This window comes from Anser anser (genome assembly GCF_964211835.1).
Source record: "Anser anser genome assembly, chromosome: 21".
NCBI lineage: Eukaryota > Metazoa > Chordata > Aves > Anseriformes > Anatidae > Anser > Anser anser.
In genome coordinates, this window is record NC_139742.1 from 1,300,999 (window position 1) to 1,327,911 (window position 26,913).

The 26,913-nt window shown below is 52.6% G+C and overlaps 1 protein-coding gene across 13 annotated transcripts; it reads right to left on the reverse strand.

The window, feature by feature from the left end:
- Nucleotides 1–428: 428 nt before the first annotated feature.
- Nucleotides 429–26,913, reverse strand: TRAF2 (TNF receptor associated factor 2). 13 transcript variants are annotated; one of them, XR_014574482.1, is made up of 12 exons: nt 26,496–26,913; nt 26,005–26,335; nt 23,940–24,160; nt 23,269–23,347; nt 22,781–22,879; nt 12,359–12,433; nt 10,527–10,601; nt 9,440–9,817; nt 8,317–8,494; nt 4,641–4,789; nt 1,258–3,889; nt 429–1,215 (listed from the first exon to the last, which is right to left on the reverse strand). XR_014574482.1 is itself a non-coding variant. In XM_083807613.1 (12 exons), exons 3-12 carry the CDS (start codon nt 24,125–24,127, stop codon nt 3,671–3,673), a joined length of 1,602 nt encoding a protein of 533 aa, XP_083663739.1. In that variant the 5' UTR covers nt 24,128–24,160; nt 26,005–26,335; nt 26,496–26,913; the 3' UTR covers nt 429–3,670. The 13 variants fall into 13 exon arrangements, 10 of the variants coding, with proteins under 10 accessions (XP_083663739.1, XP_083663740.1, XP_083663741.1 ...); XR_014574483.1 differs by lacking the exons at nt 26,005–26,335; nt 26,496–26,913 and adding exons at nt 15,188–15,349; nt 24,627–24,780; XM_083807613.1 differs by adding an exon at nt 15,188–15,349 and having other exon boundaries at nt 429–3,889.

Genomic DNA, 26,913 nt, shown 5'->3' on the forward strand with positions numbered 1-26,913 from the left:
GGAGCTTAGCACCTAAGAATTGATTAAAAAAAACCAGCCTGGCCTGGAGGAATTTAACTGCTCTTTTACTGGCTATGTGTAACATCGTTGCTGTGCCTCTCCATACAGCTGGTCCCCTTGGTGGCTGCTACTGGGCCCTGTGAAGCTGGCACAGCACCACCAGTGCCTGTTCCTAGCAGCCCTGCAGCCTCTTGGGTGTTTGAGTCTTCAGCAGCCAAGCCTGGGGCTGGGTCGCTCCACTGGGGAAGTGTGTCCCTGATGGCTTTGCATCAGCAGGGCTGCAGCATTCCTGCGGAGAGCCAGCAGCTTGCGAACGCTGAGCACAAAAATAACCTCCAGCCCTGCCTGAGGCGGTCCTGGCCCTGCCCTTCCTTTTCCACCATGGGCAGTGTTGGAGCCACAGCCTTCCCCAAGTTACACAACAAAGCTCTTCAAACTGCTTTTATTAGTGGTTTTTCACCATATGGCATCCTCAAGGAAAAACTTCACATTGACAGGCTGAGGTGGGTGTTCTCCAATAGCTGCGGTCAAATAGTGAAACAAACAAACAAATCCAGCTGTGCTTGGTGCTATATGTCCATCTGTTAGACAGCTTCAGCATCGCACCCAGGGAAGCCGTGTTGCCCTCCCACCACAGTGCAGCTCGCTGCAAGTGGTACACACTACGACTAACCCTGCAAACCCCAGAGCTAAGAAAAAAAAATGAAAAAGGGCCAGACAGCATTTTCAGCACCAGCCCTCCCTTTCCTCAGCCTTGTTGGAAGGGAAGGGAAACAACACGAACAACGCGGCAGGTCAAGGTGCCAGCAGGCTCCTGTCTGCTTGTCCGGCAGCGCAGCCCGATGCCCCCCAGGCCGTGCTCCTGCTGGGTGCCTTCCCTGGAGGCTGTCCTGCCAGGCCCTACAGAGCCACACCTGGTGTCCCCCCCCGTCCCCCCCCCCCCAGGCATGGGGGTGCTGAGCAAATGCCCCACGAGCAAAGACACAGATTGCTGCAGCTCAAACTCCCCCCACAATAAGACAATTTCAACTCTAAACCCTTAGCACTGATTTTCCTCCCCCTCTCCAAGCAAAGTGTGGGCAGGGACACTCCTTGGGCAGCACAGGGCCTGGTCTCCTCCACAAAGTTCAGGCCTTGCTAGGATTTTTTTTTTTTCTTTTTTTTTTTTTCTTCCTCTTAAGGCAGCAGGGTGAGGCTGCCAATACAGGGCTTACCCTATCCCCCAGGACAGGGTGAGGCTGCCAATACAGGGCTTACCCTATCCCCCAGGACAAGCTCCAAGCTGGTTTGCACAGAGCAGTGAGGCCACAAGCAGCAGGTGCAAAAGCGTTCCGGGCCTGCTCTGCTCCAGGCTGCCATCCCACACGCTGACCATCTGCACTCGGGAAGAAATGGGCAGCCCCTGCCCAACCCGCAGCCCCTCGCCTCTCCACAAAGCAGGGGCTGCAGCAAGGGGCCAGGCAGCGCAGGGGCACGCAGCCGCCACCACCCCACGTACTGCTGGAAGGGAGAGGGGCAGTCCTCAGCACTCCCCTGGCCAGTCCCTGCTGCTTTGACTCCAGCCTGAAGCAGCTGGAGAGGGACCTGGGGTCATTTTCATTTCCCAACCCCAATTGCTCCCCTTACCTTCCCCTGCCCTTACACAAAGCGGCGATCCCGCTAGCCCTAGGCGGGCTCAGCGTGGTCCATCCAGGCTGCTGCTGGCCGCACCAGGCTGGGCACGGGCAGCTGTGGGCCAGCGGGAGCCGCCTGGGGACACTGCTGCTGCGCCCACCCCGGCTCCGCTGGCCCAGCCTCCTGCCCCCTGCGGCACAGCGAGGTCTGCTCCAGGCCCCAGGCTCTGCGCAGCTGCACTCTGGGCTAGGGCACAGCAGCTACTGCAGCAGGGGTAAGATCTGCACCGGACTTCAAATGGGGGGCTGAAAGGTCACCCCGGCACCCTTCCACAGGCAGGGAGAGCCACCCACGCTGAAGACGTGGCCCAGGCCTGGGCAAGCGGCTGCAGAAACGACAGTGTCAGCAGCAGCCAGCAGAGCAGGGCCCGGGGCTCCTCGGGGCTCCTCCACGGAGCGCACGGCAGCGCCTCCAGGCTTCTGGCAGCTCCCAGCCAAGGGAGATTCACTCCCCCTGCACAGCGATTGCATTCCCAAGCACCAAGGGTAGGGTCCCTGCCCTCCAGCCAGGCACAGCAGCCTCCCTGCCTGCCCTCCAGGCCAGCGGCGCAGTGCAGGAGCTAGAGCTGACCCAGGCAAGTATAAGGGCTGGGGGGGGATGCCCAACAGCCAGCTGGCCAGCCAAGCATCTCACGGGTCACGTTTAGGCAATGAGATGGGCGAGGAAAGCACAGGGAGAAAAGGCAGCAGGCCTCAAGAGTCCAACCTGGCTAACAGTCAGTCCAGAGTTACATGTGGCCACCACGAAGCAACACCAGAGGGACTCACTAGCCACGATGGAGGGAAATGACAGCAGTTTCTTCTCCACGAAATACAGAGACCTCCTCTGGGGTACAGGTGCAGAACATTTGCTGCTCAGAAGGAAGGAGTGTGAGGAAACCAGAAACAGCAAGGGCAACAGCACAAGCTTCACTCAGGGACTTCTCCAGCCCCTTCCAGTCTGACCCTGGTGGCTGCAGGCCCTCCAAGAGGCTGAGGGAGCTTGCTGTGGTGACCAGAAGGCCCTGGGCAGGTGATTCCCAGAGAGGGCATGGCCGGGGCTTATGCCCACACCAGGAAGGGTGCTGGGGCCTGGGAAGGTTGGTGTGCCCACACTGCCATAGCTGCCCCATGACCAGGGTTAAAGCACGCTCATGAGCATCTGTGTGTGCCTGAAGACAGCTTCCACCACTGCACCCACCGCCCCCCGACACAATGCTGAGGGGCAGGGTCCCGCGAAAAGTCTGCCTGGGGCAGGCACAAGCCCTGCAGTCACCTCCTCTCCCCTGAGAGGAGGGGCAGGCTCCAGCGGACAGTCGCTTTTGTTTTTCATCACAGGCAGCCCTGGTGCTGCCAGCCCATCCACCCCCCACGCCCAGAGCACTCCCCCAATCGAAAACCCAGCTACAGCTGGGCACAGGGCGCTGCTCCCCCTGTGCCACCTCAGTTCCTCCACGCGGACATCAGTGGCAAGAGAACAGCAGCAAGCCAGGCAGCGCCGCAGCCTTCCTGACAGCGAGGCGCAAACCAGCCCCAGCGTGGGGCAGCGGTATTCCTTCAGCCAGCGCTACCTTCAGGACCACAGAGGTCTCTGAAGAAAATCCCAGATGGATGAGGTGGTGCTCAGGCAGGCCAAATCCTTGTTTTGCTACAGAGAGCTGAGGCCACGCACTGACCTGACAGAGCGAGCTGCACTTGCTTCCACTGGGAAATCAGCGTGGTGGCAGTTCAGATATCCAAGTCCCTGCAGGTGACCCCTGTACCATGCAAACTGCAAATGTCCACCCTAACCTTGCCTCTGGAAAAGTCTCTCTGACACCAGGGAAGAGGGTTCCCATCAGACACCTTGCTGCCGCTCAGCGCAGAGAAGGTCCCTTTTTGGGAAGGGGCTAGGTATAGGCTTCTCCCCCTCTGCTTTCTGCCCCCTCCTCACTCCAAGACCTGCCTCCAGGGCAGCACGAGGGGGGGTGCCCCATGAGGGCTGGCTCTGTGTTCACTGCTCCTGGAGGCGAGGAGGGCTAGAGGCCTGTGAGGTCAACGATGGCTTTAATAAAGATGGCGTCATCACGGACATAGGAGTTCTTCGCTTCCATCACAGAGACGGGGCAGAACAGCGGGCACCCGCTGGCAATGTTCATTTCCGTGATGGGTCGCTGGAAGGAGGAGGATGTCACGTCAGGGCGGAAAGCATCGATGATGTGCTCCCGGTTGTTCTGATCCAAGAGCATCAGAGTTACCTGTGGAGAAATGTGAAAAGACACAAGAGCAGCTGAATAAAAAGGACAGTGAAACCCAGCCCAGTGATTTGCTCACATTAAATCCGTTAAACATTCATGTACAGATGCAACCATAAGCCACATTACACATCTGCAAATCTGGAAAATGCCTGTAACTAGGGTCAGCACAGAATGTCACCTCTGACATTCTGCAGAAATGCTCCCCACATCCTGCCTTGTCACTGGAAACTTCTGTGCGGTAGAACAGGGCTGTCACTGACTGTGAAAGCCTAAAGCTGGATGCCATGAAGCTTGCTACCAACACTCCACACAGCTATTTCATCAGGTTCCAGAGCGTTCCCGTCCCACTGAGAAAGAAGGTGGCCCTCCTTGTATCAGTAAGCCCTGGCTCAGCCTTCAAGCGTTTTGCAAACCCTGCAGGTCTAGGAACTGAAATCTGAACTTTTGATGCTGAACAAGCATCAAAAGCACCAGCAGCAGCCACAGAACAGAGTCCAGAGATGACAATCTTCCCCAGCCCCACAGGAGTGCAGAGGCTCCGCCTGCCCTCCAGACACGCTGTTCTCCTGCCACAGCCTTTGCTGTTTCACACGTCCTGCCCCGTAGCACACGTGGTGCTTTCAGCACAACAGGGGAATCCCCGGGGTGGCTGATGGCAGTAGGCTGGACGGCTGGTGCCTCACAGCTCAGGTGGGCTCAGAGCTTCAGGGTGGCACATCGCTAGGCGTGGCAGGCTTCATCCCGAGCCTACCTTCTGGTTGAAAGGCCAGCGAAGAAGAGCATCATTGGGTCCTTTCATCACCACAAAGAACAGGGACAGATGGGTCCCACGCCCGGTGCCATCCCCGTTCAGGTAAATGCGCAGACACATCTTGTAGCCATACTTGCTTGTGTAGAAAGCTGTTGCGAAACAGACACAGTGAGGGTGAGAACCAGCAAAGCCTATCACCAGCAGTTTCCTCTGAACTTTGAGGACGCTGCGGTTTGGATCCTGGAAGAAACCAGGCTGGGATCTTAAAACACCACGGATACGTTCCAGAAAGCCACCACAGACAGACAACGGTCAGATACAGACAGACAACGGTCAGATGCGATTGCGGGCTGCCTTGGGAACGGCTAAGGCCGAGGCCCCCACAAGCCCCCCAACCCAGACGAGAAGCACAGTGCTGCAGCACGGATCGCAGAGGCTGCCCACAGCACAGCCTCTCCCTGCCCTCCCGCACGCCGAGGTCACCTGAGGTTCCCCAGACGTAGGCCGAGATGGAGCTCTGCCAGGTGCCGGTGCGATCCCCCCCACACCCCGCCGCAGACCGACCCGTTGTGCTGCACGCAGCCAGAAAATGCCTTACGGTGAGCGCCAGCTCTCCGCAGCAGCCCTGACGGGTAAGAGCAAAGAGATGCAGAACACCCGAGGCGGGGCAGAGCGTGCCTGGTACTCACTGCACCCTCTTCATAAGCCGACTGCCCCTGACCAGAGCAGAGGCCCAGCAAGCAAGTGGTGCTCCCAGGTACTGGCACTGGCGTCCCTTGCTTCCAAACAATCCTAACAACGCCCACGGTGCCCTCCCAACTTCATGCAGCGCCTCAGAAGTGGGTACGGCCGCCAGCTGCCCCCTCGCAGCAGCGCAGGCCTGGGGCAGCCCGGCAGCACGCCGAGGTGACTGCGGGTGGCGCTTCACGTGTGGCTTGGCGCACGTTTCTGAACGGGCGCACCGGCAGTGGCGGAGAGGCCATGCGCTTCCACGGGCCAGGCACGCAGGAGCAGAAAATCAGGGCTTTGCCACGTGCGGCCCTACCGACACTCCCAGCCCGCTTCCTCTAGGCAGCCCTCTCTCTACCTGCTTCCCCTAAAGCGAGGGGCATTGGGGCAGATGCCATCTCCTGCTAGTCCAGGCAGCTCGTCCTCACAGCCCACCCCTCACCCTGGGGCTTCTCAGCACTCCTGTGACCCTGTCAGCGTGCAGCCAGGCAGGGGACTGGGGGAAGGACGCCAGCGGGAGCGCGCACGCACACCAGGCCACTGGACCCACAGCAGCAGCAGGGACAGGATGCGCTGCTCCCCATCGGCTGCGAGCAAAGGCAACGCACGTCAGAGGCAAAGCAGGATCCCAGCAAGCTGCCTGCTCCTGGCGGCCAGCAGCTGCCGAGCAGGAGCTTCACCTGGGGACTGCCCTGGATCCACCCTTACTGGGTGGATTTGCCTTTTGAACTCTCACAGTTTGGGCCTTCGCAAAATCCTGCAGCAATTGTTTTCTCCTGCCAATGCAATTGAGAGCGGTAACTGTACTTTCTTCTATTTGTTTTAAAACGGATCTCATGTGGTATCTCCTTGGTCTTATATTTTAATACAAAACCAATAATTACACTCATTTCCCTTTTTCATCATTTCACAGCTCTCTCCTCCCAGCTGTCTCTTTCCCAGGCTGAAAATTCCTAGACTATTATTTCACTCTGTAGGAGGAAAAAAACACCTCCGCACGTTTTTGGTTTTTGTTTAAAAAAAAAAAGTGTTTGTTTCTCAGCCTAGTTTTCTCAGGTAAAGCAGCACAGGGAATGAAAATCTCTCATCTAAGCGCCACAATCAAATACAGAAGGAAACAAGGCCTTGTACTTTGCTCTTGCCAAGAGAGAAAAAAAAAAGTCCTGCCTCTTCCATAAACATCCTTGTGTGTTCGGCAGAGGCAACCTTTACCTTCCGGTCCCTCCAGCCACGTACAGTACTTTCACTAGCAGACTGCTGGTATCAACCAGCACCACAAAACAGCCTGGTGGCCCAAAAGGTACTGTTTTTCCTTTGACGAAGTGCTTTACAAAAAGAGCCGAGACTGGCATTCGCCTGCTCTCACTTCCCTGGTGATTTACTGGGCAGCACCACAGCACTGCGGGATGGGGACCAGGCTGCACACAGCGCCAAGGAGCAGGCCACAAGAAACACAAGATGCAGCTCTGGGAGGAGCTGTGCATTCAGAGCACCATCGAGCAAACATCTGGACAGAAGAAATCTGCATTCAAAGAGGTCTCACCCCCCTCTCCCTCCCCAGCTCCTCCACTCCGCTCCTGCCCTCCAGCCGACTCCTGCTTATAGCCCTCCACCAGCTGACTTGGTTCTTCACCCTAGGAAAGAATCCCAGTCCCCCAGCGAGGACACCAGGTTGTATCAGCTCGTGGAGGGTGCGGGAAGCCCCAGAGCCCAGCACGGTGAGCAGCGGATGCTGGTGGCCAGAGGCCAGGAGGACGAGCTGTCAGCTCGGTCCAGACTCTGCCTCAAAACTGCAGCCTCAGGAGATGCTGAGGTCAAGAAGCTCCTGAGCACTGTGCAGGAAACAGACAGGATGCAAGATTTAAGGCCCTATCTCTAAGCCAAACAGAACAGATTTGAACCTGATTTATACCCGCTGAGAAGGAAGGAAGTGCTGCCTTTCTAGAACAGAGAACAGGGGTTTTCCACAGCTGTCACTGACTTTTAAAAGGAAATGCTAATTGCATGCACACAGTTTCAGTAGCAGTTCAGTTCAGTTCCCCTGAAAAGGGGGAATCCTTTTTTCTTTCAGTTTTTCATGAAAAAGGACCTATACAGCCTTCATCCAGAAAAGATTTTTTAAACAGTTTTTAAAAAGCAATTGTTTTTATCTCCTGGTCCAGCAACAACCTGATTTTTCATTACACCAGGAAGCAGGTGCAGCATACATGCTCTCGGCTCATGTGCAGGTGGATATTTTGAAAAAGCTCTCCCGCATGCTTAGATCTAAGCAATTCCTACTCAGGGAAACACAAACTCACCTCCTCAACTGTTTTTTGTGAGGCAAGCACCCCATCAAGCAATGAACTGTGTGCAGAGATGGTTTCATCTCACAGCTACAACCCTGAGAAATGCTTTCATAAGCAAACAAGCTAGATCACAACGAATTCTTTAACGAGATTTTTCTTCTTTTGTTTGTTTTTAAAAACAGAAGCAACAAGGCTGGGCAAGTTCCACAAGGAGAGGCCCCTCCTGGAATAGATGCCCAAGCACTTCCCTGTGTATGGTATGGGCTTTATTTAGACACTGTCTTTTGCAACTTCATGCTTTGGGCTCTAAAACGTATTTCTGATTTCTTCCCTTGCTTAACCAGTTTATTGCTGGCTTTACTGTCTCTGGGTATTTTAACTGTAACTAAAGAATCATGCAGGGCTATTCTGGAACTACGATGTTTACACTTTCCATTATGAGAAATTAAAAACGGTCTTCTGCGATGAGCAGAGCACTTATTTAGCCCATTGCTTTTAAAATAAGAATAAAAAACATACGTGGTTCAGATTCCCCTGGGAAAGAGGGAGAGAACAGAATTACATCTGAATGTCCAAGTATGTCACTTGCAAAGGTCACCATTACAAATCCCACACCCAGCTGAGGCACAAAAGGCTTTTGCTATTTTTCGGGCAATAACCTGGAGAGAAGATCGCAGGAGAGCGGCCTGTTATCGCCTCCTGGCGCTTCCTGGCAAAGTCTGTTATCTTCCAGATGAAAACACCATCGTAGGTGGAAGCTTCCATGTTGCGGATCTTTTCCTCCATCTCAGCCATGGCCAGATCTTTGAGCCCAATGCTCATTTCCAGCTGCCGAACCTGCTCGGTGGGACACATGGTGCAGCCTGGTTAGACACACGTTCTGCTGTGAGACCTAAGAAAGCCAGCAGCCACCAGAATCCCCTTCAGGTCTGATCTTTAGTGACAGACAATCTCCAGAAGCGACAAAGGGCCACAGGGGGGAGAAGATTAACACCATAAGCCAATTCACCAGAAGTTCCTTTTGTGTCCTGCCATTCTGAAGAGGACACATTAATGCAACTCTGTGTCTGAACTGGAAACTTTCTTGCAGTGAACGGAAAAATCCTCTCAATGAGCAGTTCCGGTATGTTATGACCCAAGAGGTGAGGATGGGGGGAAAAAAGTCATCTTTGTGACAAAACTAGACTGAGAAACAGAAGAACCTACACAGAGCCAAGAAGGTCTCGCCACAGTTAATTGCTGCTAGGTAGCAGGGTTACATCTATACTGGCAGATCTCATGCTGAGAGCGCAAAGATTAGCTACAAACTGCAGAATTCCCAGTCACCAAGACACAAGGGCAGCACGCGGCTGGGACAGTACTGGAGCACAGCGGCCAGGGCAGCTTCTTCACTCTAGACCATGCTAGGTACAATGCATCAATGATGTAGCATTGATGACTAGGCTCCTTATGAAAGGTTTGGAAAGTGGTACGGCCCACAAATCCCAAGAGATTCAGTGAAATGCTGGGTACTCTGTCTCTCGCTGGAAAGCTTTACCTAAGATGTGCGCATCATTTCATTACTAACAGAGACCTGAATACTTTCTGCATGTCAGTTTGATTCCCATCTTTTCCAGGAAGCTTTTGAGGGTTGGGCATGGGCACAAACGGTATTTTAGTTCTACCTTCAGATTTATGGAGATTGAGGACTACATGGTGAAGTTTTGCTAACTAATAACATAGAAAGTAAACTGAAAAAGCTCTGCTCAGAGTGCTGGAAAGCCCTACCCAGCGGTTACATACCTTGTTACTCAGAGATTCAATTTTTTCCTGGTCTAGTCGATGTTGCCGACTATAGGCTTCAGCCGTTAGAGACACTCTTTCCACCTCCCGGTTGAGCACGCAGACAATGTTCTCAAAGGTCATTGTTTTCCTCTCAAGGGCCTCACATCTTCCCAAGAGCTCCAGGGACTTGGAGAGCTCCATGGATTTGGAGAGCTCTGACTCTGAGCACAGAGAGTTTGCTGCCAGTAGTGGCGAGTTACTTTGTGATGAGGAAAGGGCAGGAAGATGCTTCAGGTCTCCAGACCCACTCTTGAGGCTAAGCACAAAACTCAGTAGCATGTACAGATGCTCCGCCAGACACTTGGTTTCATGTTCTGGTAGCCTTTCATTTTCCACCTACACGAAGAGAAATACATCCCATTCAACAAGCTGAAGCTATGCTCTCACCATCCACAGAAAAAAATCCTCCTCCTAAGGCCACAACATTAGCTTTAAATTATAAAGGGAAAAAACCAAAGAAAAATAGTTTAAAAAATGTGGTGTTAGTTGGTGGATTTTTTTTTTTTTAAAGAAAAGCTGCAATCATATATAATGATGGATGCTTAACATTTCCTCAGCTGCACATACTGTTGTACTTTGTCTTCCTCCATTCCTTTGCAAAAGGGCTCAGATATACTTAATGACGCCAAAGGACAAAGCCTCACATAATCCCCCTGAGAATGGATTTATATTAACATCACCAGTAAGAGCTACGAAAACTACGTCACATGGGGAAACATTGCCTTGTTCAAGCTCTAGCAGGAGAGTAAGACACTGTACACCCAGTTCTAAGCTTACAGCTGTCAGTGACATGACCACCAGGAGCCTCAAAGTACTCAGTGCGTTTCTCAAGAAGGTTTCCTTCTGTATTAAGTTCATTTTCTGGTACCCACAGTCTGGACAGCAGATGATGTTGGGCTGCATTTGCAAAGGGTTTAAAACACCATTTTGTTCAAATAGCTGAATACAAGCAGCTGCAGAAGTTTGGGCTACAGTGGTCTGGAGGTTTTAACACTGGAACTGAAAAACAAGTCCCTAAGACAAACACGAACAGACAAACCCTTACCATCTCAGCACATCCAACAACCTTAAATCTACAAGGCACTTTACATTTGCCACAAGTCTTCACATGGTCCTGAAACTAGAAAAGAAAGAAGATAACGTTAGACAGATCTTATGTGACCTAAGTAACTCCCCTTCTGTCTCACTGAGGTCTAGGAAACTGAAAACAAACTAAAGAACAACCAAGCCATCACTAATCACTAGCTTCCAAAGTGTATGGTTAAACCTGGACACTGCCTACCATCAGTTGGGATTGCCACTGTAATTTAAATACAGCACTGACATCTGCAAGGAAGTTTTATTTTTCTCTAGGACTAGGAGGTCCCACTTCTCACCTACACACGCAAGAAAGAAAAAGAAGATAGCACAGATACACATTATGGATGCTGAGCAACGAGCTTCATTGAAGAAGAAGAGGAGGGATGAGGAACAACCCTGTGAAAAAGGTATCCATTTACACGTGTACAACTCACGTAACCCTGGTGGGGATGTGCCACAGTCTGATATTTTTACTTCCAACTAAGCATTATAAATCTGAGAACAAAGAGCTTTCTGATGGTCCCGCCTGAGTATTTATAGCAACTACTGCAGATCCACCTCTGCAAGGGAAGGTCCTCTGCTGCATCCAGTACCCATTTGCTGGAGTACGTAGGCACACCACACCTCAGCCACCTCACATCTGGCAGCTGCCACGAAGAACAGAGGCTGAGGCTGGATATTTCTATAGAAAAGCGCCAATAGTCCTCTAGCCTACAAGATGACTCCTTTGGGTTCCCACACAATGTATGAGTAATGCTAACAAGCACTGGCACACCATCATCTCGCTTTTGATATCTCTCATCATTAGATATCAGTGGTGTATGCTGAACAACAGCTTCATTCCACATTTAACACCTACGTTTGCCACAACAGATATCAACTGAAACTGTTTTTAAACCACTTTTTAAAAAACTTCTAGATCAATCTGGCTTGTTTAATGAGTCAGGTTACTCAGTTACATGCTGCAGGACTAGGGCTACAATTTCTGCAGTTAACAAAAGTTTGGAAAAAGATAAAAGAGGGAGTTATCATTTAAACAAACAACAGATCATGTATGGGAATCCTGCAAGCATAAGCCTACTCTTTGCTGGGCTCCAGCTTCAGCCTGCAGACGAGCAGATCAGCATCCGAAGATCACAGCACTAAGTCCTTTATTACGCTGGCTATTTTTGAAGAACTCTTTACTCATTTTTTGATGCCTCTATGCCCCCTGCCCTGACACAAAGGCCTTTTGCAACAGCACTATTAAAAATATTTGCTCACAGCAGGCAGGCCAGTTTCAGATGAACGTGTTTTTTGAAGATGTTTCCCAAAACTTTGATTTTCAGACTTTTGTGCCTCGCACCGGGAGCCAGCAGCATAGAGGCCCTACTAGATACAGATTCATTTACATGATTAATTCAAAAAAAAATTTTAGCTGGAGATGGGTTTGCTTCTCAAGATTGCGCTAGTGGTAAAGATAGTCACTTTACATATGAAAAAGTTACCCTTTAAACCCACAAGTGTGCTTTTCCTACGGAAGTTCTGCATCTACACATGGTAAATTCAGAAGTCATAGGAAGATTACGTTAGCAGTATTAACGCTGAACTAGAATTGCTGACTAGACACCTTCCCCAACTCCCTACCAGTATTTTCAACTTTATGGAAAAGTCAGATTTGTACAAACTGCTGACACCTAGTTGCTCTCCCCACTCCACTTTCTAACGGTCCAAGTTTTCCTCCCAGCCCTGAGAAGCTCTGGTTGTAGTCACCCAGGACCCCAGGCGCCATCACACAGCTCCCCAGCCGTCGGATACCTTCTCTCTTGGAATCTTTTTCTTTCCACAGCCTTCACAAGTCAATGGAAACTTAGGGCAGACTTCATCGTGAGCCTGTAAAAGAATCAACAGGAGACTATTTGGTCCTCTAAATAAAGGCCCCAAGAAGGTTACTAAGATGAAAACAGCTCAACAGGCACAGTTCTGTATTACGTGAGGGGGCTGCCCTCAACCAACTTATCTCAAATTTTGGTCATGCTGGGAAGTCTTTTTGCTGACTCATTTCTGCAATCTCCAGGCTACCAGAATTTTGGGTGCTTATATAGCCTTCCAAGTCTCAGCCTCAATTTAAGAAGTTGCTATAATAATTTCGAAAGAAAAAAAATAATCAAATTACTATTTTGATGGACAAGATAATCAACAGGAAGCTCAATTTACGGCTTTGGCAGGAAAATACACGTTCAGGCAGGTTAAGTGAAGTAAGAGACTATCTCGGCAAGATAATTTGTATAATTTTTCCATTGTAATGGTTATCAGTCAGCTGAAGTATGAACCCATAGCCTGTCATGTGCTGAGCTGAACTGTCTGACAGAATCTTCACATTTGGATCAGTTCAACAGGAAATCATTTTTCAACCAGAAAGAAAAAAATTTTTCAAAAGAATTTCACTTGACAGTCCCTGCACACAAGCACCCACACCTGTAGCAAGAGCTCACGACTTGTTTTGTGGCCAGAGAAGCTGAATAAATGATCATGGCAATGTGATCCTCTGTCCTCTGCAGATCCTAGGGCCAGCAGTACCAGCTAAAATGGGACTGATGGAACATGCCTCTGCTTTCTGTATTATTTCCACACTACTTCAACCTTCTCTTTATATACCACCCAGCTGAAACACGTGGTACATTTCTATCCAAGGTTATGTGAACTTTGACACATCATTATAGATGCCATTAAAATGTAGTTCAAAATTCAGATTAAAAGATAAGCATATTTAACTATACCCCTGTGGTAGTAACAGAAAAAAAAATGAAACACTTATAAACTAGTTATCTGAAACTAAACGCTTTGAAAACTTGGTCACATTTATTCTTTATTAAAAGAAGTTATTCTCGGAGGGGGGGAGGGACATGGACAAGCTGTTCTGTACTGTTACCACATCAGAAACTGGAAAGTGAAACCTATTAGTGGCTCAGGTTTGGCTTGTTAGTTACTCTCTCCTTTTTATACTTTAAATGAGTAATCAGAGTCAGAGGTCTCACTGCACTGTCCCTGGAAGAGTGACCTCCCAGGCTCTGCATCTCAGCTGGACGCACACGGGCAGCCTGGATTAGCACCTGCAGAGGAAGCCTGAGGCAAAGCATGTTCCTTCATCCCCCTCGCACAGAGGGGTTGAACCCTTTCTTCTACCCACCTCCTGCTCTCATGTTCCAGCAGCGCCAGATAGCATCTTCCCCATGACCCACAAAATGCTGGCATAAGAACAGACGCTACGGGCTGGCTGGAGGAGGAGATGTCACTGCAGATACAGCTATTTAAGAAGGGGGTATTTAAAACTTGCCTTCTCCTGTGCAAGTTGCTATGTGCGAAATTATCACCTCCTCGCAAATCAGCCTCCCCTTGCACTCCCCTCTCCCCACCTCCCTGCTATTCTAACACACCACATAGCGTTTACCTCCCATTTTGATGCCAAGTTGCACCACGATATAACATACCACATACACGCAAATCTGAGACGTGCACTGAGCTCACAGCCGGAGAAGGAAAGCACTCATTGAACAGCGCCGCACGGCTCAGCTGCGAGTGCAACTGGTCTGTGTGTGAATTGCTTAAGACACCCAGAAACGCACTCCAGCCAGCACAGATCCAAACCTCACGACAAACATTTTTATACGAAGAGTTTAGGGCTCCTCTGGAATCCCCTGCCCCTGACTCCTGCCCCTGCCCCTTCCCCACGGGTGCCGGAGGAAGGTGCCCACACAGAGAGGAGTGGATCTGCTCAAAGGCACCCACCCCACCCATCAGCTGGGGCCGGGGCTGGCGCACAAGCCCGAACCGCAGCACTCCACTCCCCCAGGAATGAGGCAATCCTCCTGTTTACAGCTCTCCCAAACCCATATCCACGAGCTTTGCTGCAGCGAGGACAGGCAACTCTGACCGTCAGGCATTCGCTATAAATATTTTAGGCAGCTTTGGAAAGCCATCACTGCAAACATGCTAGGTAAGAGCAAAGTCGTTTTTTCACTGTGAACCTGCAATGAAAATCCAGTTAGATAGGGGGTGGGAGAGGGGAGATGACAATAAAAGAATTAAAGCAGAGCTGAAAGACCACAGCCTGACTCAGACCTTCAGGGCTGTTTCTCCAGCTACCTCAGCACTGACTTCACCCACCAGTTGGAAACCAAGGCTCAGACTGGCCTGCAGGTCAGGGCCCAGCATTCAACAGCAGCAGGAAAAAAACGTGGGCAGAGTTCACAGCCTCCATGGTAACACCCCCCCTCTTCCCACTCGACTAAAACCAAAAACATCTGGGTGCTCTCACAAACTGGACTTCCCTCCCTAGAAATAAACAGCAAGATGACCCAGTGACACTGCTGTACACCACACCAGTTACATCTCCATCAGAACAGGTGATTACTGGAAAAAATCGGGTATCACCCCCTTTGGAAGGACCATGGTAACGTGCGAGCATCTGTTCACGGTGCACATGCTTGCAGGTGACCCTTGCAGCCGCTCGGCACAGTAACACCTGCCCCTACTCCTTTCCAGAGCAGCACAGGTGGGCTGCAGCAGGGACATCCAGCACTCTTCCCCTTGCCTCCGGGTCGCATACGACCACGCCTGCCTGTGCGCGTGCTGTGACTCTCGTACCTTAATATCGGGAAAGTAGAAAAGCAATTTGCAGTATTTGCAGTTGAGGTTTCTCTCGGGGCACTCCCGCTCAGAGTGGCGCTCCTTGTCATTCAGTGTGATCACTCCCTTACATGCCTGGCACTCAATCAGCAGGAACGGGCAGTTCCCCTCATGGCAGCTCTGTGACAACAAGAGCAGCACATTTCAGTACAGCCGTACGGAAAAGCGCAGACACACACAGGCAAAGAAGCTGGGTTTAGTAACAGCAGCTGATCCCTGGAGGATGTAATGATCATCTGCTAAGGAACGCCAGGAAGAGCTGTGCTGCTGAGCCTGTGTAAATAAGACAAAAGGGAAAACTGCAGTTTAATCTGATTGCTGCTCTGTGTCTCAAAGCTTCGCCAAACCTGAACTACAGAAGAGGTAACCGATGAAAGTTATTATCCCTGCATCGCGGTGACAGAACGGATGCGCACCTGCCCTCAGCTGCCCTGCTCGTAAGCTGGCATATTACCACAAACCTGTTTTTATGGAGGTTTTTCAACTGCACTAGGAAATCCATCGGCATGACACAACGCTTCCCCTCTGGCTAGGAGACAAGGCAAGCAGCTGAGAGCAGCAACCAGCAGCTGCGAGATGCCTTTGCTGGAGCCCCCGCCCCCCCCCCCCCCAGGGTTACAGGCACAGAGCAGGGCGGCCAGGGACACCAGACACACGGAAGGACAGGCTCGGGGTAGGCTGCACAACTTGGCTCTTCCGCAAAGCCTCCCACAGGTGCACATTGCTCAGTGAGAGCCAGCAGCACCCTCAGAGCATGAAAACAGCAACGAGAAGCACAGGCAAAGCTGAAAGGCTTGGCAGCAGGGCGGGCACACTTAAGAGGAAGGAAAATTGACAGGAATGCAGAGGAAAAACAGCTGTAGGGGAAGTGGCACAACAGAGCACTGCCAGAGCTTTGACAGTCGCAAGCCCAGGCAACTTAGCCCGGGCACAAGGCAAACGGTGGGCCCACAGATTTGTAGAGAAAACACTGAAAATGGGTCTGTGATTCAGTCTGTGATTCACAGCACCAGGGGAAAGGAAGCTTTCTGAGAACATCGCATCAGTAGATGCCAGACACAAACTGCTCCCTTTGCTGGGACACGCTGCCGAGAGAACAAGCAAGCCCACTTGACATCACAGCTACGTAAACCTCAAAGAAACTACCAAAACCACAGATTAAGTCCACATCAGTACCACTCACAGCTCTGAACTTTAGTTAAGCATGCACGTCAGCGAGGGAACCGGGAACCATCACAGCCCTTACTCTGCCGGCCAAAGCCTCAGCTTTCATCCGAGTTGAGCACAAAAATTGGCAGAAATGATGTCATGGGTTTCACAGGGCCTTGCTCACTTCTGGTTTCAGAATGAGGACCTCAGTTGCAGAAGAACTTTTGCTTTCAGCATTCTGTTATTTTATTAATCAGCTTTTAGGACTGATCAGACAGACATTTGATTTAGGCTTTATTTGAAAGAATTCAAGGCAGCATTTCTTGCGCTGAAGGAGCTTGTAAAGCAACAGCAGGGTTTGAAGAATGTTGAAGGCACAAGAAACTTCTGAAAGCAGCAGCAGGTTTTCTAACATCTCTTATGACAGACTCTGTCTTTCCCTACTTGCTTTGAACTATGCAAGTACTAGGCTCTGGGTTACTCAAGGGTGCTTTCTTCAAATTCTTGTGTTTTGCAATCCCCGCCATCCCAGAGGAATGACTTTGGCAGGGAGATTCTAGTCTGAAATGGAGGGGCTGGGCCTCAGAACGATCTAGAAAAGCCCAAGCCTGAACCTGACCTGGTGTCGGTGTGAACTGCTCCTGGATGGAGGTGCAGCCGCTGCCCAGAGCACGTGCAAGGCTGGCAGTCAGAGCTGCTGCATCGCCGCGCCCCTGCTGCAGGTATGGTCAGCGTGGCTTTGAAACAAAAAGACGAAATCCGCTTGCCAAGGAAATTAAGAATTACCGCAGTGGACTGTTACAAGTCTTGGTAAACTGCTGTTTGACAAATAGTGAGGTTCAAAGGAATTGGAACATGTGACCCAGAGGTAACTCCAGGCTACAATTACCAGTTACAGTCGCGTGAAAAAATCGTCAAGATGTGCTGTTCGTATCTAACAAGGTCACTGCTTAACAGCAAACTGTCACCAGGGAGCGGATTCCAATCATGCCACCATGCTAATGACGCCAGGCACTGGCACATTCATAGCACTACTTTGAATTCACCGCCAATATGCCGTTCTGGCAGCCAAACTGTCATTAATTAGCAGCAGGAAAGCTTTGACAAAAATTTGACAGCTCTGCTCTAAGCATGCTAAAAACACTGACCATGCCCACAACCAGACCCTGACCACACATGAGATCTCCCCCACCCTTTAAGCAGTATTTTCACCAGCATGCAAAGCTTCACCTTGACCTCTCACATCAAAATTGGCAGCTCAGGCTGAAGTCTCTCACTGGTTAGCTGGCCCTTCACGTTAGAAAGGGCACGGTTAAGACAGGTGACGTTCTGCAGGACACAGGTGGTGAGCAAAGGCAGCACGGACGCTGTGCCTCGCAGCCGAGGCTGTGCCTCGCAGAGGGAAGGCACAGGCCTCGCACAGAAGGGCTGCCACAGCACAAGGCCAAGAGCAGCACAGGCGCTCACAGTAGGGGACAGATGGCTTTTGCAAACTGGAGAAGTCAAGCCCGTGGTGAGCAGCTTGATCTCAAACCCTATCACTTTATCGAAAAAGCTGAAACCGCCTCCACCTTTTAAACAAGGGTGCGTGCACGGTCGTGGCGTTGGCACCTGCCTGGTGTCTGGAACCCAAGGAGCTCCTGTCTCCGAAAGCTGTGTTCAAACCGAGGCTTCCGAGGGGCTTCACGTCAAGGCTTCAGTGGGACACATCACCCTTCTCAGCTTCAAAGTTAGCAAGTTACAGCTCTTTGTTTTCAAAGGGGCAGATGTTAAGGCTGTTAATCGGGTGGGCCACCACAACAAGGCTGAGCTGCTTCTCCGGGCGAGCACTGAGAGCAGACCCTCTGCTGGTGGGGCTTTCCAGCCCCCTCCCACGCGCGCTCTCGGGCACTCCCCGTGGCTTACCTCCCACCACGCAGCTTGGACGGGAAGCTGCCTAGCTTCTGGGCAGCCAGCCACAGAAACTCAACTTCGGGGACTGCAAGGGAGGCCAGGTTTTGTTTGTGGACCTCAGCGCCAGCTCCGGAAAGTAAAGGTGTACCGTGTCCTTTTTGCTAAAACAGGAGGCCCTTTAGATCATCTTTATCTGCAAGTGCAGGGTACTGTAGGAAATGGATCCTCCCAGGAGAGAGGGATCTGGGCCTGGGGGATACTGCTGAACAGGCTGGAGCTGGCTGCAAATGACCCTTCAAGACCATACTGTAACTCGAGGCCAAAATCTTCAAAAAAGACAAACACCGTTCCCGATTTTACAAGGAACTCTGGTTGCTCCGGTACAGCGTCACCAAGTACGCTTGCCCCAACACTTAAAAAGCTGTACCTATACAGGTAACGCTGCTATAAAATATTTAACATTACAGTTCTGAGGCAAAAGGAACCGGGCAAAGTAGTTTCAAAGATCAGCAGCTCTGTTCCAAACAACACACAAAAGCCTGACGCTGAAGTTGAAAACCACCAGCAAAAGCTATTAGGGCGTTCGCAGGGACACGGCTGGAAAAGAGGGGTCATAAAGCATCACGAAGGAGGAGACCCCCAGCTCAGGGCCCCCAGAAACATTTTCAGGGAAGGACAGTTTTCCCTACACAAAGCATTCCAGGGCTCCTTCATCACGTCCCAGGGAGGTGTAGGAGCACAGGGCAGGAAGGAATTCCCAGGTACCTGGTCCTCCCGGTCCCAGGAAACCACAGAGCCCTGGAGGGGTTGCAGGCACGCTCTCTAACACTACGGGCTTTGCAGTACTAGCACTTAATTTCTGAGTTTTGCATCTTCCACAGCCTTTTAGGCTTTGATTAAAGGGAACTCTTCAAAATCAAGGTGGCAGTTTACTACAAGGAAAACACACGCTCTCCAGCTTGGGTAAGGACAGACCATCACCGCGGGTGGCAGTCAGATGGGCTGAGCTTATGTTTTACTAGCACTCCCCCCAGTGAATTAATATTTATCTCAGCTTAAATACAGCCACCAGGATTAAACTTAAGACTGTAGTTTTCCTCCTTGCAAAACGTATACAATTTAGTTTCCCTATGTCTCAAACAATCCTGTATTTCGTAAGAAATGAAGCTAAAAGCTCTGAGGTTATAAATGAGAACAACGCAGCTGACCACGCGAACACCCCTCTGCAGCCCTCTCCTCCCACCCCAACCCCTCCTGCTTGGCCCGCGGGTGCCGAAGCTGCCTGTGGGGCTGACCTGGCGGACGCGATGCCCACCTTGCTTGGCCGGGGTGGCAGCGAGGGCTGCGCAGCCACCAGGCAGCGCGCCAGCGGAACGCGGGACCTGCGGGTACTGCAGGCGGGGGCGAGGAGAGGGAGCCAGGGGTGGGGAAGGTGAAAATAAAAGGCATGTGAGAACTGGAGACATGTTGATAGAGCGGTGGAGAGGCAACCAGAGAAAAGAAACACGCGTCAGTGCTGAGGAATGAGAGGACTTAAGGCCTCCACCTCCAACAGAGGTGTCTGCATTGTTTCCCCGAACTCCCTCTACCTGGATATCACAGGACGTTTTCTCGGTCTTAGAATGGGCTACTTTTAGTTTCTGCAACCCTCCTCAGATTTCCCACCTAAATCTAAAGGCTTCTGCCCACAGCCTGCTTTCCTTCATGTACACTCGGGCAGGCTTATCAGGAAGCCTATATATGAAAAGAGGTTAGAGATTAAAAGGAAAAACCCCTCCAGTCCCACCACAAAATACTTTATCCAAATGCTACTAAATATTTACAACTGCATCCAGTAGTCAGAAAAATGCATTTGTAAAGCCAGACATGTTCTAAGCACGTAAATATTTTGTATGCTTTGCACAACTTTAAGCAGAAGTGCAAGTCACGTCCAAGCAGATTTCACTCTTTCAGTTTTGTACGTCCCTTTGAGACTTGAACTTTGGGAGCCTGCACAGAAAGCAAAACTGAGATTAAATTATTTATTTATTTAAAGTTGAACATCTAGAACTTTTCAGCTACAGAGCATTTTTTTTCCTTTCTCATAACTCGGATAACATTAGCAAACCCGAAGTGACAGTATTTCTTGATTTGTAAGAGAACAGCAGCCAAATAAGTCTCTCAGTACCAATACTGCACAATTTTTAAATGAGCAAACAATGATTTAGCTCTTAGGGACTTTCCATGTCCTGTCGGAAATAGCACAGCAAGGGACTTTCCATAGTGGGAGCGCTGAGCTGCTGCAGGACGTTACACACATTTCTGGCTACAGATGCAACTGTACAGCACGAGGCAAACTGCAAAGATGAGCTGACACCAAACCAGCGCGAAGCTAGTAAGTCTGCCCAGAAGTCGCTGTTTAACATCAGTTCACGTATGCTAGAGGCTCCAGGCTAACACCTTTGTCTGACAGCTCCTTTCGCCAGTACCCCTCAGCCACACACACCACCGCCTCCCCAGCTCCCGACCACGCGAGCACAGCCTGGCTCGGTGAAATGCCACAGCTGTTGTGCAGGCAGCTGGGAGGAGAGGCAACACCAGCCTGACCCTGCCTCCCCTCACCAGCTCCCTGCCAAGGATTAGCTTTTCCAGGGAGGGCACAAAACAGCGTTTCCCTTGCTAGCACAGTCTGCACTGTGCTCAGCAGCAGGGGCAAAGCCCCCCCAGGGCAGACCGAGCAGCACCGCCAGCATCCCAGCCCCAGGCCAACGATGGCTGCAGCAGCTGAGCACAGCACCACAGAGCCGCAGCCCAAGAACTCCAGGAAACACCCTTGGAAACACTTTTCTCGTGAAACATTTCTCAGGGCCTTTTGAAGACTACATGGAGAGCGAAAAACGAAGCGCAGCCTTACCAGCTCGGACTCTCTTAAACAGTTGTGCACAAGAACCCAAAGCGCCACACACGCACACCCCTGCAAGAAGAGAGGCTTAGCTTGTTGCCTCCTTAACATTTCTCATGCAAGTACTGGCTGGACCCACGCCTGCTTTTGACCACATTAAGAACCCTTGGCATCTGATGATTTTTTGCTGCACCCTGAAGAACTTTTCTTCAAGACTTCTTTTAAATCCAGCAGAAAAAAGAAATCAGAAGAGCTCATCAGTCACAGCACCCTGACGTTAGCGCTGCAAGCTGCTGACAAACGTCGTTTGGTTTAGGCTAACGCCGATAAGCTCACTCACTACAATGACCATTTTGAACGCTGCAGCAGGCACGAGAACCGTGCATTAAAAGCAACAGGTCACCGGCACAAATTAAAGCGTGGGCCAAACAATCTGCAGGCGCCAACAGAACAGCTTGGCCCTGGAACCTCAGTAAAACCCAGTGCTCTGAATGCAACTCCTCAGTTTTCTCTGCTGTGCCGGCGTTAAGCTTTTAACTTGACGTTTATTCAGCCACATGCACACACACCACGTGCCGCTTACAGATCTAAGAAGAACGGGTTCAAAGCAGGGGAAGCATTTAACATCCTACTATCTTTTGGACAGCACTGTAGAGCGAAAAAGTTGAAAGCTCTAGACAAGAGCACAAGGAAGCACAGGTGCAGGACACCCCTCTGGTCCCAGGCGCAGCAAGCCAAGCAGAACACTCAAGCACAACCCCCAGTTGTGCTCTCTCTTCCTCGCACGGGCATTGCTAAGAGAATCCAAACGGAGCTTAAACCTTTTCCTGATACACATCTCAGCCACTACCAAAGCTCCACAAACAACAGGGCAACAATCTTTACCTAGGGCTAGTGCTGGAGGGGAAAAAACGTTGATTCCTCTTATCTCAGGCGCTTCACATCCTTCCATTCCAGGACAGATGACAAAACTGTCCTTCAGGAGCACCAAAACTTCACAGGTGAATAAACATTGCTCCTAACTGCCAACACATTTTAACAATGCCATCTCCCACAGCAGTGTTGACTTGTTGGAAAGCACAGAGAAGCGCGTGGTTCTCTGCAGTTGTCAGAACACAATTCTCATGTGGCACATTAGCTGTATACATGCTAAGGCCCAAATAAATGCCCTGTGCCATCTAAAGAAGGCCTGAATTAAAGAGCTGACGTGCTCCCCAGGAAGGGCAGGGCAAAACCATTCCAAAGAAGAGCAGAAAGCCATTCTGTCCAACGGTCTGGTGGTCCAGAGCGACTCGGAGAGATGTATGGCAAGACAGTGAATGATGCCCAAGTTCACTGCCCATCTCCTGCAGACACTACATGGCACCGTAGCTGCCAGAAGCAGCTGGCTGGAAACCGGATCACAGCCAGGCCACTTTCCCCAAGCTCACAGGTTGAAAACAGGTTGTAGGTTCACATAACACAGCAAACTTAACGCTGTCATTACATGGCACAATTTCTTGACAGTTCTTCCACCATCACTGTCAGCATCAGCAGAAAGGCAGAACACCTGAGCCTCCCCTAACATTGCACATACACAGAGGAAAGAAAGAGCACACAGACATCAAAAGCCTTCCTTTGAGATTTACCTCGTATTCCTTGATAGTCCCCTTCCACGTGCAACCATCATTAATACAGACAGCAGGCAGACTTTCCACCTCGCGACGAGCTGCGTTGTCTGGGAAAGCCTGCAATGGAAAAAACAAACCAACCACAGAAATTATTGAGGGGTTGCAGTCTTGGTCCAGTCTCTTCGTTCCTTATTATCAATTCTTAAAAAAAAAAAAAAGACTCCTCCCAAGCCAGTTGCCACATCACATCCTCAGAGGTGTGTTAATGGCAAACAAACCTTTATTACAGCTTTCAAGTAGGCCACTGCTATATTAACATAACCTGGATTTTAGAAGCTGTGGAGTCCACCAGACTCATCGTAATTCTCACTACTTGAGAGAACATTTCCTAAGAATAAGGCAATCTCAGAACTCGTGCTTTAAACAGAAACCACAAATGGTATTAACAACATCAGTGAGTTTACTTTTAAAAACAAACAAACAACAAAACATGCAATTTTACTTACTGAGCTGGTTTCCAAAATAGAAATTCCTTCTTCATATATCCCTTCCTCAATACAGCTTGCACACTTTTGAGGTCCAGAACTAGCAGATAAAAAAATAAACACGTAACAAAAACGAGGCCATTTGATATACTAAATAATAGGAGATTCCTAATAACTTAACAAAATTAAAGAATTTTCTTATTCTAAAGACAATACATCAAGCCTTTGCTCAATTGTATTTTGGATGCCCACTTCCAATGGTTTCTTGTCTCATGATTAACTGTTCTACTCAATTTCATTCAAAGGCAAAAGCAAGATAAAACACAAACGAACTTTTCTGAAAGTCAATGTGTGCTTAATTTTCCTCACACGTGCCACCATCACTTTTAGGAAGTTCCTCCCAGCGGCTTTGATGAAGACTGAAGGAGATCAGCGCTCCACCTGCGCTGCCGCCAGAACTGCAAAAAACAATCCGGGAGACTCCGGAAAAGTGAACTTTGAATCAACCCCCCGAACAACAAAAGCAAGTCAGAGTTTACAAGCTCCCTTAAAGAAGGGGCCTGATGCTGACTCTCAAAGATTAAACACGGCTCCTTCACAGAGATGGCCCTGAAAATAACGACTTTCAGCTCTTTTTTTGCTTCTGCTTACTTTTAAGCATCTTGTTTCTAGACCGGAGGCAGAGGAGTTACCTTATGATTTTCTTCAGACAATAAGAACAGTAGCGATGTCCACACTGAGCTTGAAACGGCCTCCTCAGAATGTTCTTGCAATCCGAGCAGAGGTATTTCACCTCCAGTTTAGTTCCCAGTATCGCCTTTGAAAACCCAGGCTGGTTTAGATCCAAAGAGCCTGGCGGAGTAGAGTTTGCTGCTGCCATGTGAACGAAGAGTTCTGCCCGCAGGTCCAGAGCCTGAAAACAAAAAATATTCGCCCCGTTTGCTCACAGCCGCCTGCCGGTGGCTCCTCGCGAGCCCTCCCCGCGGCCCGGCCCTAAGGCCAGCAGCAGGCAGGCCGCCGGGAGCCGCGGGACCGCCTCGGCCTCGCCGGGAGCGCGGACGGCGCCTCGCCCTCGAGCTGCGGCGCCGAGCCCGGGGCGCACGGAGGCGGCGGGGAGGCCCCGCCGAGCCCCGAGCCCCGCTCACCGGCACGCGGCCCCGCCGGAGAAACCGGGGCTCCCGGCCCCAGCGCTGCCGCCGCCGCCGCGCCGGGAAGGGCCGGGGCCGGGCGGCAGCGAGCCCCGCGGGCGGCAGCGAGTCCCGGCAACGCCGCGGCCCGGCGGGGCGGAGCAGCGGCCCGGGGTCGCGCCGCACGAGGCAGGGCTCGGCAGGGCCCCCCCCCCCCCGGCCCAGGGCCGCCCCCCGCCGCCCGGCACTCACCGGCCCGTCCGCCCGCGCCCCGCACCGGAAGCGGCGCCGGGCCCCGCCCCCCCCTCCCCGGAACGGTGGGGACCCGGCGGCGGGGGGGGGACGGAGGCCGCAGCCCCGACCCTCGCAGCCCCGTCCCGCCGGGCTCCGAGGCGCTTCCTGCGGGGGGGGGGGGGGGGAACTGGGCGCCGCTGCAGGCGGCTCAGCTCCTGACCGCCGCGGTCCCGACCCGCAGCACCCCCCCCCCGGGGCTCAGCTCCCCGCCCCGGAGCCCCGCGGGGGCAGGGAGCCGCGGGGGGGGGGGGTGACCTGAAGCCCCCCCCCCCCGAGGGCTGCGGGACGCGGGGAGGTCTCGTCCTCCCCACGCAGGGGAATTCACTCGACGCCGGGGAAATCCTGCTCGGGCACAAGCGGGCGGCACCGCTTCGCTGCTGCCCCTCTAACGGAACGCCCAGAGCCCCGAGGCGCAGCCAGGGCGTTTCTCCCGGCTGGACAGCCCGGGACCGGAGGGTAGGGCAGCTCCCCGTGCAGCCCCGCGCTACGCTGAGGGGCTGAGCTGGTTGCCGGGGAGTTTGGGGAGCCAGCGGCTCCTCCACGCCGCCCCGCCGACTGGAGCGAGCGCGTGCCCTGCCGGTCCCTCCAGCACCCGCGCACACCTGCGCGTGGCTCAGGCGGGTGCTGAGGTGAGGCGCGAGCTGCGGGGCTGGTGGAAGCCCTCCTGGGGGCTCCCGCGGAGGGCTGGGGCCACGTGCTTGGCACTGAACCGCCACCTGCGCGGCTCTCTGTGGACAGCAGAGCCGCGCTGGTGGCGAGCCACAGCCAGCAGCAGAAGCTGGACAGACAAGGGCGGGTGCTGATCACGATGCGAGGAAGGGAGGAAACCTGGGGAGTAAGGATGAACGTTCCTGGTGAGTACGGAGAGCAGAGCCTGCTGTGCTCCCATCCACTTCCCAGGGCCAAGGCTGCCCCAGGCGTTCAAATGCATGCGTGGGTGCCACGCACCCCAACCCCAGGCAGCAGGCTGACATGAAGTTACCAACTACCCCACAATGCATCCAGCGCTAGCAGGGGGCACCGGTACGCTGCTCCTCTCCTGATGTCTCGGCTGCCCCGTGCCCCTCCAGAAGCGTGCACTGAGGCGGGGAGCGCTACAAGAGCCGTCCAGGAGATGCAGCCCCACAGCACCATCCTGGGCTGGCTGCGGTCACCCCTGAGCGTGACCAGAAAAAGGCACAAGAGCCCTTGGGAGACATGGCACGCACGAGACAGAAGAGAGCTGGTGGGGACGCACCAGGGGACACCCCAGAGGGAGGGCAAAGCCTAGGAAAACTGACATTCGGCAGAAACTTCACAGCTCACCCCATCTCTGGGGGTAAGCCCTGGGTCTCACCTGGTGTCAAGTGGGATGGCTCTGCTGAGGTCGAGGCCACGAGCTGTGTCCCCGTGCACGCGACAGCGCCGGGAATTTGCACTACGCTGTTCCTCCAGGACAAGCACCACCGCGTGCCCTCGCTGGCACTGCTTCAGCTCTTGTGTTGCAACGTTCCTTTTCCTGGCACAGCCGCACTTGTCTGGGAAGTGCAAGTGTAAAAAACTCCACATTGCTAAAGTTCTTCACCGGTTTGTGTAATCCGGTGGAGAAAATCCCCTTCTCCATTTCCTGTACAAAATGTGACCCTGACAGGAGCAGTGCTGGGGGCAGGACGCGCTGAAAGCGATTCCTGTAGAGAAGGGAACTGATCAGCAACGACTCACCTGGGCTGCTGGCCACAGCGGGGGCCCAGCCAGGCCTGCCCCAAACGAGCCCGCTGCCGCAATGCTCCGCTGGCCGCCACGCGGCCAGAAGCAGAGCGAGCTGCGCCCCGGCGGGCCCGCACCCACCGGCATTCCCCAACGCGCTCCTTCCCCCGCTTCCCGGGCCGCGGGAGCCGAGCCCGAAGCGACGCCAGAGCAGCGGAACGACCGGCGGCGAGAAGGGAGAGCCCCGGCCGCTGGGAAAGGGCCTGACTCAGGCAGCGCCCGGGCCGGCCCCGGCCTGGAAGCCACCCGCTCCTCCCGGCTTCGGCGCTGGTGAGGAGCCCCGAAAGTACCGCCCAGGGGTTCCCCGCCGCCCCCCCGTGTTTCAGAAGCGGGGAGAGGCCCTGCGGGGGCTTCCCGGCCGCACCGCGCGGCTCCTCGGATGACTCCGGCGGAGGTCGGGGATTTGATCGCGCCGCCCGCGGGCCCGGCCCGGCCCCGGCGGCCCCTCGGGACCCCGCGGCCCTGTCACGCTGCGGCCCCCCCGGGGCGCTCAGGGCCC

Coding starts and splice junctions, on each gene's coding strand:
- TRAF2 (XM_083807613.1), bottom strand. CDS start 24,127: ATGGCAGCAGCAAACTCTACTCCGCCAGGCTCTTTGGATCTAAACCAG. Junction 12,434..15,187: donor TCTACTTTCCCGATATTAAG/GTACGAGAGTCA, acceptor ATTCTTTTACAG/GCTCACGATGAAGTCTGCCC. Junction 10,602..12,358: donor AAAAGATTCCAAGAGAGAAG/GTATCCGACGGC, acceptor TTTCTTTTCTAG/TTTCAGGACCATGTGAAGAC.